The sequence below is a fragment of the Plectropomus leopardus genome, chromosome 10 (assembly GCF_026936395.1).
Source record: "Plectropomus leopardus strain MGB_pleo_1.0 chromosome 10, ASM2693639v1, whole genome shotgun sequence".
NCBI classification, from domain to species: Eukaryota; Metazoa; Chordata; class Actinopteri; order Perciformes; family Serranidae; genus Plectropomus; species Plectropomus leopardus.
The window spans coordinates 5596838-5609764 of record NC_142185.1 but is presented as its reverse complement, the minus strand read 5'-3'; the positions used below and the strand labels follow the sequence as shown (position 1 = coordinate 5609764).

The 12927-nt window shown below is 37.0% G+C and overlaps 2 protein-coding genes across 22 annotated transcripts in view; one reads left to right on the top strand and one right to left on the bottom strand.

The window, feature by feature from the left end:
* Positions 1 to 2994, bottom strand: part of LOC121948844 (uncharacterized) — a 55881-nt gene extending 52887 nt beyond the window's left edge. For 16 of the 21 annotated variants that reach the window (XM_042494326.2, XM_042494331.2, XM_042494328.2 and 13 more), the window contains exon 1: positions 2371 to 2993. In XM_042494326.2, the coding sequence (XP_042350260.2) occupies positions 2371 to 2460 (90 nt within the window). In that variant the 5' untranslated portion in view covers positions 2461 to 2993. Of the gene's footprint in view, positions 1 to 2370 lie in introns of all 21 variants that reach the window. The other 5 variants (XM_042494339.2, XM_088082907.1, XM_042494340.2 and 2 more) reach the window with 2 other exon arrangements.
* A 2983-nt stretch (positions 2995 to 5977) lies between these two features.
* On the top strand, positions 5978 to 12090 carry LOC121949375 (ras-related protein Rab-17-like). The gene is made up of 5 exons (XM_042495041.2): positions 5978 to 6378; positions 8220 to 8371; positions 8659 to 8784; positions 8902 to 8995; positions 10172 to 12090. The coding sequence occupies exons 1-5, from the start codon at positions 6198 to 6200 to the stop codon at positions 10300 to 10302; spliced, it is 684 nt and encodes a 227-aa protein (XP_042350975.2). The 5' UTR covers positions 5978 to 6197; the 3' UTR covers positions 10303 to 12090.
* The last annotated feature ends 837 nt before the right edge of the window (positions 12091 to 12927 follow it).

The following is a 12927-nucleotide window of genomic DNA, read 5'->3' as shown; positions in this document are numbered from 1 at the left end:
CCGGTAACACTCCTACCACTTTGAATAGACTACATCAAGAGCTGATTGCCAGTTCCAGGAATGTGCAACCTCAGACACACTCCTGCAGAGGAAACAGGCAGCTACGCAGTTAACTGAAGATAACATTCAAACATCCAAACCTCTGTAGGCTTTGGCACCGTTAGCACAGCCAGTCACAGGTAAAAAGTAATGACAAAAGAGTGTTTGCATGTCAGTTAAGAGTGACATGCAAATTTGCTGAAACATCCGGGTTGGGTAAGCACAGGCCCAACTTCCTCCCAACTGAAGAAAGCTCATCAAAGCTGCCCTGAAATGGGTTAATAGCTATGACTGCAGAGTATGCAGGGGAGAGACACACAAGTTGCAGACAAACTTCTGCACACTGTCTAACTAATGATTTTAATGTGATGTTTTGGTAACCTTTATCAGATAAACAGTTTACCCACTTAACCCTAACAGTTTGCCAGATAAATGATGATGAATATTTTCCAGTCCAGTTTTTGACTAACGCAATAATTTGACTTTCACTAACATCATGTAAATGTACTGACTGTGAAAAACACTCAAATTTTTGTCGGATATCAGGCAACGGGATCCACGGCCATCAATTTGTAATTGTTGCATTATGCATGAAAGAAATGCAAGAAAGAAATGATACATAAGTTAGGAATTCAGTATTTCACAAATATGAATGTTAACATTGTCAAAGAAAGAGGCAAAATGTTGATTTATAACAGTAATTGTCAGGTTATTCTTTGTTTTCAGTACATACTTGGTATTTCGCTTTGATATTAAACCCAAAATATTGCTTTTTTTTTTCCCTACAGGGTTTAACACCTCAAGGGCATGTGTGGACAAAAGAGGTGCAGATGATCACACTTCAAACAGGCTAACGTAAGTCCTGCAGACACACTAGACATTATTCCTACAACAAAACATTCATTTATCCTACTCATCATAATAAAGAGATTAGAAACCTTGAAACAGCGTAAACCTGTCACAGCATGACTTCAGCAGCTGTTAGAAACAACTGTGTGTGAGTGCAGCCAACTTCAGTCTTGCATTATTGAGGGGTAGCCCAACACTTCCTGCAGGTTAGCACATGAAAGGCTTATTTTTCACAGTACAGTAAACCATTTTAATCAGCTATGAGTCCAAAAAGAAAGAGCTACAACTACAAAGCTTCCAGACAGATCTTGCTACAGTGATTAACCATCACATCAATAGTGTCTAAGTGAAAACATTAAATTAATGTTTTGATATCTCTGCTATTGTTTGCTTGACTGATACACCAGTTTTTCAATATATTAGCCAAGAGCTGCCCTGTCCTTAATACCAATCATCACACTATAGATAAACATCCTTGCAGCTATTCCAACCTGCAGTCACTTGTTATTTCTCCCTTAAGGTATTTATTATTTCTTTTATTAATTGTTCATGTTCAGAAAACTTCATTACTGAAAGGACAGTTCAGGTGTTTTTGAGTACACTTGGTTGCCTCACACAATATTTTAAATAAGTGCAAGTTATGTTATTATCCCATGAGCATGCACATGCGCACAGGCAAACTTTTTATTTCAGACAGTTGTGAACTAAAAGCTTTTCTACATGTACAAAAAATTGTTTTACATTATGCCAAGGGTGAAGTAGTTAATAGCACCAAAGAAAAAAAAACAACCAAAAAACTCACTGTGATATTATTGTACAAAAATGCATATTTTAAGCATGCTTTGGTTATTGAGACAAAAAGCAAAAATTAATTAGTGAAAGTGAATATATTTATAACTGAAATAGTATTGTAAATATAAATAATATCATAACATTTCTAAGCCAATGCATATTTTGAACAAACTTTTTTTTTATTGAGACATAAGCAAAAGTTACTTTGTTATTATTGTACATATAAATAAATTTACAGCTTTATTGTAAAACAATGCATATATTAAGCAAACTATGCCTATTGAGACAGGGGTCAAGGACAAATCTTAATTTCATTTTTTAAACTATGTTTTTTTTTTTTTAATTAAAAAAAGACTAATAAATCCACCTTGTAGCTTGTAATTTGGTGTGGTGATAGGCAATTTATGTCGGTGAAGACACATTAAAGGACATACATTTTTGGATAAGCTGTGATTTTTGACGTGTTGAAAAATCTGGGGTCACTAAATAGCATGTCAGCAACTTTCAGTCACTCAAACACCAAAGATATTGGGGGACGAACCCATCTGTCAGTATGTAGGTTTTGGGGTCATATCTTACCAAGTAACATAAGGTCTTTGAGAGGCTGGGGACTGAGACAAGGCCACTTTTGACGGTTTTGTCTCTCATTTCTGAAGCATTTCTTCAACGTTTGACAAATTCTCCACTCACCTCTCTAGCAATGAGGTTTAGTGCATCGTCCTCTGCCGTCGACCTCTCCTTCTTGGTGGATCTTTTCCGTCCTGTGCCCTGAGTCCCCATGTTTTCTCTCCACTCACCGACTGTCACACTTATGGTCCAAAAGCGCACCGAATAATCCCAGCAGAGCGGCAGCTAGCGAACTTAGAGGCTCTCATGTGTCGCTAAAATATGAAGTTAAATGCGAGGAGATAAAACAAACCGTAGCTGGTCGCGTTCACAGCGTGGGTCATCGCAATACATCCGTTTTCACACTTCTTCCTGTGTTTGAGGAGCGACGCACAAACTCGCGAGCGTTTCAAACTGCCAGCATCTGCCCCACGTGCACTTCTGGTGCGTTTACTAGCACGCTCAGTCAGAGCCGTTCACAGTGGTCTGCTCGCTTACCTTTAAAACCGTGTCCCTACCTGTGTATCATTCTGTGTACGTACCGTTTAAAAAAAACATTAATTTTAGCTAAATTACCATCATAATGTGTTTAAGAAGACTGGCGTTTATCTAGCAGCAGTGTGACTCCACCACCTGAAGGATCTACAACAGGACACGCGAACCTGTCACAAACTTCAAAGCCTGTGCTCACTCAAGATGCGTTTACGTGTCCTCGGATATATGCGGTACAATCAGGGGCGTTTCTGGGATTTGAAAGCATTGGGGGCTTAGTCTCCTCTTTGATGAACACACTCTATTTTGATGCTTTTTTCAATGTACTCTGGCACCTTGTTTACCATGTTTTTTTTTTTAAAAGAATTATGATTTGTGATGTTTTAAAGAAACTGTAGTTTTGCAGTTTATTTGTATATCTATTTTTACTTTTTCCACTTTCCCTATGTTATTTTATTTTAATCATTAATTCTCTCTTTATGTGGGACCTAATTGATTGAAGTGGAAATTTGATTTTGATCTTGAATATCCTTGACATAACAGAGAAAGCTTTCTTAATTGGGAATCTAATGGAAATTTACTTCAACCGTGATGCTTTCTCTCCCCCTTCCTTCTCCCCCCTTTCTTCTTCTTCTTTATAAATTCATTTGTTTATTTTATTGTTATTTTTTTAATTCATTCACTCTTGCACAAACATGTCTTTTGGTTTGTACTTTCATTTGTCTTTAAATTATCATTTTTTCTGTGATTTATTATCACAAATACAGGGTTGATGTATAGCTTTTGTAACTGTCTTTTATTTGGTAAATCTTCTGGCTACCAAAAAAAAAGAAATTTAAAAAAGAAAAGTAACAGTTGTGAGTAGGGACAACATTTTGTAACTGCTATCATTAAAATTGTATTGTATTGACTAGAGTTGGAAAATAGTATGTGTTTGTGGTAAAAACGGCAGAATCAAACAAGGTACATTTAGCCATTAAGATTGTTAAATCCTGGGGTTTTTATCATTATTAAGGACTGTTCATCATTTATGTTAGGAAGGGGCTGGTGCAAAAAAGTGGGCATGTCAAATAATTCTTTAAGCAATGGGGAGGGAAGGTGAATTGAAAAAAAAAACAACAAAAAACGGACACTATTTTAGGCCCCAAATTCAGCATTTTAAGTGGGAAATTTGAGCTTCCAGAGTTTACACAAAGCCCTTGAACGCAGCATCAACCTCTGTCTGGGGACTCCATGTTCAGGGTTTGAGTTTCAGCCAGAAGCCACAGCTCCTGCCTGGGCTATCGCACTCTCTCACACCCCCTCTGCTATTTATAATGATGACCAGCAGAATCTAAAAACAGTCCTCAGTTTCTTAAAGAGCTAGACAATACCTTCGTCTGAATGAGCCACATCACACACTCTTGATGTCGTGGTCCAGTATACAGTGTGTGGGATTCTTAATGGGGAGTTGACAGTGACCTCACTGTTCACTTTTTATATCTTGTGGTACTTTTCAATCATTTGAAACTCTTTTAATACAGAAATCCCCCCTTTTATGTCAGCCTTTATATCATATTATGATTATCAGGTCAATGAATTTGACATGAAGCACTTTGTTTTGCAATTTTACAGGAATACAACTTTTAGGGTAATTCTTGAAGCAACTTTTGCATTTTATTGAAATGAGGCTGAATTACACGTGATGTTTGAGACAATCCTGACCATCTTTACATTGCCTTAGGGACTGTTCTTTTTATTGTTGTTTGTTTGTTTGCTTTTGCTTTGGATAGTATCCAAAGCTAAAAGCTTTTTTTTTTTTTCTTTTTTTTTGAGCCTGCGAGTGACTTGGGCAATAATGCATGGCCCTCCCTCCACCATAAGGAAGTTATTAGATTTTAAATCATTTGATGTTTGAAAGTTAAAAGTTGAAGACAAAATCCTGGAGTAATAAAAAGCCTGTTTTTCACTCTTTTTTATTTTTCTTTTAGTTTTTATCTTTTTGATATTAGATGTAGAATAAAGAGATTTTGATGAAATATCAATATCTTAAACTCAACTTTATTTTTTCTTTGGGGTTATTTCCTGACAAAAGTGTTGGTCCCACATGATCTATTTAACGACCATTGGAAATATGGAAATCCACTGATAATGTCTGCTTTTACAGTTTCTGGCTATGATAAATGGTATAATCTTTTCTGGAAAATTGTCAGTAAAATAAATATAAAATACAGAAATTTAAAGTTGAATATACCCTCCCTCATCCAAAATAAAAAAAAGAATCAAGTCCCTCCTCCCTTCAATGATTAGTTGACATGCCCCCTTTTTTGCACACCACCCCATCCCCTCTGATAAGTAATGAACAGTCCCTTACTGATAAAACTTCATTATGACTGAGCACACCATGACGTATCACTACTAGTATTATTACTGTATAGTTAGATACAATTACACTATGAATATGTGTATACCATAATATAGTTTGTATTATTCAATGACAACAGCATTTTGTATTTGTGGCGCTAACTGGGCCACAATATTAAAAGATGTATTTAATAAAGATTCATGCTCATATTAACTGTGAGCCCGTCACTTTTTTGAGGAGGTAATATATGCAATGACGCCCTCATGTGTTGAAACAGTGTCATGGAAGGAGATACACAGGAGCAGAAGAGGCCTGCAGACTCACTGTGCAGGTCAACCAGCCTGTAATACTAAAACACAAATAAGGTATACAGTTCTGCGTTTTATTCTTGATGACACACACTTTTTTATTGTTTATTGTATGATGGTAATGTTATTACAGGACATTCATATTTTAAAGCATACTATGTTAAGCAACAATGATATGTCTATAACTTTTTTTTCAACTGTGCTGTTTGGGGTGCATGAATACATGAGTGCATTAGAAAGAAACTGTTTCTGTTTGTATCAGACATGCAGCAGTTGAATTTAAATAGATGAGGAGAAGGGAAACAACAACAAACTTTGGAGAAATACCATGTTTCCCTTTTTGTGTAGCTTAAAAATCACCCCATGTGCAGTTCACAATAAACATGACCGTCAATTTAACACTCGTAGCCTTTGTGTGTTTGTGATGAGCACTAATAGTCAAGCGTGCACATGAGTTTTATTTTAGGTTGGGCTGGAAAGTTTTATGGCTCAGTTGAGGGTGTAAACAAGGAAGTGAAATTATGCTGTTGGCCTTTTACAAGTCAGGACTGGACTTTGGTTTTACTTCTATTTTCTGTAAAACAAGGTGAAGCCTCAGACTGTCACAACAAAGACGACACATTAATGCTTCTATACAGTTTGGAGCAGCTGTTGCTTCTCAGCTGTAAAAAGACTCACCACTGAATGAGGACTTGAGGACCTTTTTGGACTTTTTCTGTCTTGTTCATGTGTAATTTCACACTCTTTTGGAGTTACGTGAACTTTTGATGGGGGAGAAGCTCCCGAGGGGGCCAGCAGGAGCCCAGCTCCAGACGGACACTTTGAGGAGACCAGTGCGGACCCTCAGGGTTAAGATGGTACTTCTGGGAAGTTCTGGTGTTGGAAAGTCCAGCCTGGCACTACGATTTGTCAAGGATGACTTCAGGAGTACATCACCTACTGTGGGCTGTGAGTTCACTCCAGACTTGGGATTGCAGGGGGAGATATCAGAGTGAAATTCATATCTGTCAAAAGTTCCTTATAAGATAATGATTATCTGTGTGGAACATTTTGACATTTTGTGAAAACTCTTGCTGAGAGTTAGATTAAAAGATCCATAGCATTCTCATGTCTGTATGGTAAGCAGATTCAAATTTGCATTTCCTTGGACAGCGATGGAATGACTTTGCCCTACTTCTCCTATGATTGGCTAATACTCTTTGTTTTCATTGGCTGGATTGGTAAGGTTTAGGCAAGACGAGAGGGACTGGCGGGGTTAGAGTAAGAATGTCAGGGTCCGTCCACAGGAAGAACTACAACTATAACTACAACTACAACTATAACTATAACTATAACTATAACTATAACGATAACTATAACGATAACCAAACTAAAACCAAACTATAACTTTAACTGTCACTAAAACCAAACTATAACTATATCTACAACTATAACCAAACTATAACTGTAACTATAAATGTAACCAAACTATAACTTTAAGTATAACTATAACCAAACCATAACTGTATCTACAACTATAACCAAACTATAACCATATTATAACAGTAACGATACAAATCATTTCAACTCAAGTACCTAGTCCACACAACTGTAACTACACCGAAAGTGGCAAATAATGTTGTTTTGATCACTCCTACAGCGATTTCATGAATGGTAGACTTACAGACTTACTTACAGCTAATCAGAAACTGTTTTATCTAGACGACACCTCCAGCATAGATCCTACCATCTAATTTGGACCACAAAATGTATGTTTTTATTTTGAAAAAGATGTATGAAGCTGTGGACTATTTTGCTGTTTTGTTTTCTTTTTTTTGTATTCCTGTGAATTTAGTCATCAATAATTGTTTAGTCTCCCTGACAGCTATCAGATGGCAGAAAAAAGTCCCTAGTGTTGATCAAAAAGCATCACCTTAATATGATGATTTATAGGCTACATAATGAATTTAGAATTTAGATCCAAATCCTCTGAATTTAAAGTGTTCAATTTGGGTGTCATCAGCACATTTCAGGGACATTTTTCTACAGAATAAAGTTTCAGGAGTGCTTACAAAATTGGCTTCTTAACTGCAGCTAATCTTTTTTTTGGATTTAGGAACAACCTTTAACATGGTATAATCACTGAGTCACAGCTATATAAGCTATTATTGGACTGCAGATTGCACAGAAAAGGAATCTGAGCTGATACATCCAGCCAAACTGACAGGGAAACATCATTTTGTGGTCACTCAAAAGAAATGTATCCACTCATTTATGGACATCTCTTTCACAATGAAAGTCAATGGGAAAAAGGCTTTTTGGACCTAATGACATCATGTGACTGATTTGGGAGTAGTAATTTCAGTGTTTAGCCACTTTGAAAATTGGCTTCAAAGGCCGCGGCACTTCTTGGGGGTCTGAGCAAGTGGAGACATGAACACAGAGGAAAGAGAGGAGGGACTCATGCACTAACATGCACCCGCCCCAGCTACCAAAGCAAACAACAGATAAGCTCGGATTACAACACACAGAGACAGTGATTTAATTCTTTGCTCAGGATGCCATTACTCTACTATAGCTCTAGTAAACAGGGATTTGCTGCTATACAGATATCATATAATATATATATTATATTATAAATTATACATATAGCATTAATATGATATATTCCAAGTTCTGATCTATTGTTTCTCAAAAACTATCTTTCATAAATCATAAATCACATATATGAAACAGTCAGGACCATCTCTACAGACTCACAGTGAAGAAATGAATCCCTCTCTCTGTCATTGTGCTGTCTGTCCCCTCAGGTGCCTATCTGACCCGGTTGGTGCATCTGAGTGATGTCACGGTTCGTTTTGAGATATGGGACACGGCAGGGCAGGAAAAATACCACAGTGTCACGCCGCTTTACTACAGAGGAGCCCACGCTGCACTCTTGGTCTATGACATCAGCAAAAGGGTAAAAAGAAATAAATTACCATATCACCTCTTTAGAATGATATGGTTTGATCTGCATTCTGAGCAATTTTGAGATATTTAGCTTTATTTTTTTATTTTCAATATAGCATAATATTAACCTTTCTTAATAAATAACTTCAGAAAAACAAACACCTCACATAATGTTAACAAACTGTCACAGAATAAGAATTTATAAGTAGCTTAATCTTGACAAAAATGTCAGATGGGACTTTGTAATTATACGGTGGTGGTATCTTGACTGGTGCACCACTGTTTGTGGTCCCACAGGAAACATTTATCAGAGCTCAGGTGTGGCTCAAAGAGCTCGAGAAACAGCACATCCCAGGATCTACCGTCATATGGCTGGTAGGCAACAAGGGAGACCTGGCACAGGATCGACAAATCTCAGTGCAGGTACACACACCAAAAATCACCTTCCTCCATCCCAATCAGTCCTTTTTAAACATGCACATTTACTGTATGTTTCAATCTATGATATGCAGTTTCTGCTTTCATGATGTCATTATTCAGGAAGGACAGAGTCTGGCCAGTGACAGGGGCTTATTGTTCACAGAGACATCAACGCTGTCAGGGGATCAGGTCAGCCAGCTGCTGATAGCTGTAGGTGAGTCAAGGTGCTGCAGGACCTGCAGTACAGAATTTCCCTTCTAGTGATTAATAACAGTTTATCTTATCTCATGTTTTGAGACTTTTATTACTTGAACTCAGCCTCCCAGATGAGCTTTTAGTCTGTGTTTTGCACCAGTTAGTATCAACAAATCAGATGCTTTAACCCTTTCAAAACTGGATTGACATCAATTATCTTTTGCTGTGTTCAGGCACCTTTCACAAGCCATTTAACTTTTTCAGACCTGAGAAAATTGGTATTATGAAAAGAAAGTGCTATTTGTAATATAGCAATATTGTAATATTGTAATTTTAGAATTTTTAAAATAATTGAAATGATATAATTATGAGAATTACACTTTTTTTTGACATTTCAGGTACAAATCTAAAGATCTACTTATTTCTTGCAGTTTGCAAGGACAGTTCATGCTCACCCCCCCCACCACACACACGTTTTTGATAGTAAAAACAATTTATCAGAGTCTGAAGGTTTAAATACTTGGCAAGGTGTCTGAAGGCAGCACAAAAAAAGTGGTGTTGTTCCAGGTTTCAGTGGGTTAACTATTCTACATCTCCAGTCAAGAAAGTTTTGCTTAAATGTTTACATTTGTAAAAAAAAAATATCTGTACTCTATATACTAATACTTATAACTAACAACTACATTTTTTTCTCATCACAATTCATAATTAGTCATAATTAGAAAGTTTAAAAAAAAAAGTTTTTAAGGGTAAATGAGGTGCCAGAGTGCATAAAAAACATCAAATAGACCTTATTCATTATAAAAAAATAATCCGGGGTAAGGATCCCCCTGGATCCCACCTACTGAGGTCTGAATTAGGCCCCTAATGTCCTTAAATCTTACATACTCCCCTGTTTATAAAGTGTGGGTAGAGTGCATGTTTGACAGACTAATCCCTGGGAAAAAAGTCTCACAGACAAAGAAAGACCACAGACTTGCCACTAGATAGCAGTAGATACAAACATGGGCAGAAACGTACCCAAAACGTAATCGACAAATTTATCAGCAGAATGAAAACTATAAAATAATGTCTGTGTTGGTCTGAGGTGCCAGTTTTATTTGAAATATTAAACTCCTGGCCTCTAAGATGCCCTCACGTTCTTTTATATTAAAAATGTGAGTGTGCTGTCTGTGGTAACAGTGTTCTCATTCAGCCCACAGAGTGTTGGAGTGTCTCGGGGAGCAGCAGGGAGTTCTGTCAGAGTGGCAGGAGACACCAAATGTGGATCTGCATCACAAAGACACATTCAATCCTTTTGCATCCTGCTGCAAAATTGGACCCTAAAACTCTGTCACTGTCACTTGGACAGCTGCTTGTCCTTTCTGTCTGTCGTCAACATTTTAAAGCTGCACTAGGTAAAGTGGGTGTGAGTACACCAAAACAAATTAAATTAAAGGCTTGTAGATTCTGAATCTGTGCTAAGACGCGGCATTTATCCTGCATTATACATTGTGGTGGAGATTAATCAAGAAACACATTTCAGGTGCGTTACATTAGTAATGGAGGCTATAATCTACTTATTATTATTGTAACATCCCTCAGTGAGCAGGCAGTGAGACGTTTGTCAGTTTTCCTGTCTCCTCTTTATTTTGCCTTGAGTACAGGTAACTGTAGGCTGTAACCAACATCAACACAAAACAGTAGCCTACTGCTCCTAACTCTGCACCAGCCACTCACATAGCTTTCCACATCCAAGACAAACTGTTCTTTCCTCCAACAACACGTCCCGCCCTCACCCCCCAGCCAATCACGGCTGTGCTGACTCCTGTGGCTCACTGTCAGAGGTAGCTTCAAAGCATGTAAATGCTGTCTTCACAGGCTCCACCAAAATATCGTATTGACAAGAATACAAGCACACAAGCAGCCCTCCAAAGTCATAATTACAAGAGGAAAATTTGGAAATTTCGACAAAACCAGAGTTGCCGAGTTGTGACGTTTGCATGACATTTCAGGGCAGCATAAATGGCGGAGGCATGAAAACAGTTTCAACAACTGACAGAAAAAAATTGTAAATTTTGTTATTTTGTTCATAGTAGCTATCATTTAATTTTAGTGTCAGTATTTGCATCTATTCGCTGCATCAAACAAGCAAACTTGTAACTTTTGAAGCAGCCAAGTGAGTATACTAAAATTGCTAAAAATTATTTTATAACACGAGTTGTTGACTTGACATCATAAATACATAAACATGGTGGCAAAAGTCAATGTTTGGTCAACGGTAAAAAACTTTTCTTGTTAATTCACATATTAAATATCAATTTTTGGTCAGATGTAAAGTGTAATATAGTATCAATTTTAACTGCTGTCCATGTAGAGTGACCTAGATTTAATATAAAATGTATTAAAATATTATATAGATAAAAATAAAAATAACATAGAAATATAAATGAACTGTAAACTGCTATTAACCTTTTGTTTAAACACTTAGTATTAACGAACTGTCTTTGTAGCTTCACATGAATGACATCACATGAATGCAGCATAAGCTGACAACTCATGCTTACTTCACTGACCTCTGGAAATCTCAGAGCTTCAGCAACAATCATATCTGAACGACTGTCTCTGAGCAATAAACAGATCAAACAGTGGCAAAACTGGCAACACTAACAAAGCAGCTGTAAACACAGTCCATTACATTATAAATGCAGGATGAGTCCTTGGTGTTTGTATTACAGTTGCACTCAACAGAGATCTATCTACAACAGTTCTGTTTGTCTGTTTGTTGTACTCAGTGGGTTTAAGATCCCATTGAGTACAATGAGTCCATTGACCCCCCCCCCCCGACTTTCCATGCCACATGTTCACCTGATACCAATTTGCTTTATTCATTGTCTCCCGCCTGTGATCAAACTGAGCGGAGATCAGTCGGATCTCCACATTCTCTTTTTACACAACAGAGACCCTGTCAGTGTTAATAATGATAATAATAAAAGCAATCCTTTCCACTGAGCGACAATATCCTGAATGCTGCAAGTCTGGAGTTGGGAATGATTTGTTTGTACCTGGGTCAATGAGAACTAGAGAAGCACAGGAGTACTATTGTATAACAAAATAAAAAATTACAAAATTGTCTTACTGGCTGTCACTTTTTGCTTAGTAGGTTTACCAACTCATGGATAACTTGAACAGCGAGATCAGTGCTTTTTTTTGTAAGTTTAACATTTTGAGAAAAAAAAGCTTATTTGTATGCTAACCATAACCATAGTAATTCCTATTGCCTACACCTTACCACAGTAACTTTATATTAAATATGTAACTTTATGTTAAGGACTTAATGCCATTCATGGGGCACTGTATCAAATGTCATTCTGCATGCATTTTCGTGCATCATCCAACCCATTCTATGAGAATAACAGAACAAGGATATATATGTCATTTTGGATCCTTAGACATGTCTGTATGTGTCTCAGGTTAATGTTTTATTTTAAACAGAGATGGCTACTTGTTCACTTTATGCTAAGCTAGGCTAAAAAGATTAAGATTTCAGCACCTTACTTAACACACTGACATTCGCCTGATAAAAGTTGAAGGAGAAACAAAGTAATTTCCAAAAATACTAAACTTTCTTTTTTTTTCAGAGGGGTCTATTCTTCTTCTTATTGTTATTACATTTGCATACATTTTTCTCTATGTATCTACAGACCAGGAATTCTTGCTGTTGCATCTTTAATCTGGAACAATGATTAGAAAATATGTGATGCAAAAAAAATCTGCTTTGGATTAAATTCACTGTGCATGCCAGTAACAATTATAAATAATATGAACAGTGTCCCTATTCTTTAATAAAACCAGGATTTAAAAGACTCCCCAGACAACATTTGAAATGGTGTGTCGGTTTGCATTTGGCACGATGAAGCCTCCATACACAGTGACTGCTCTCCCCTGCAGTCAGCCACTTGCTCTTTAAAC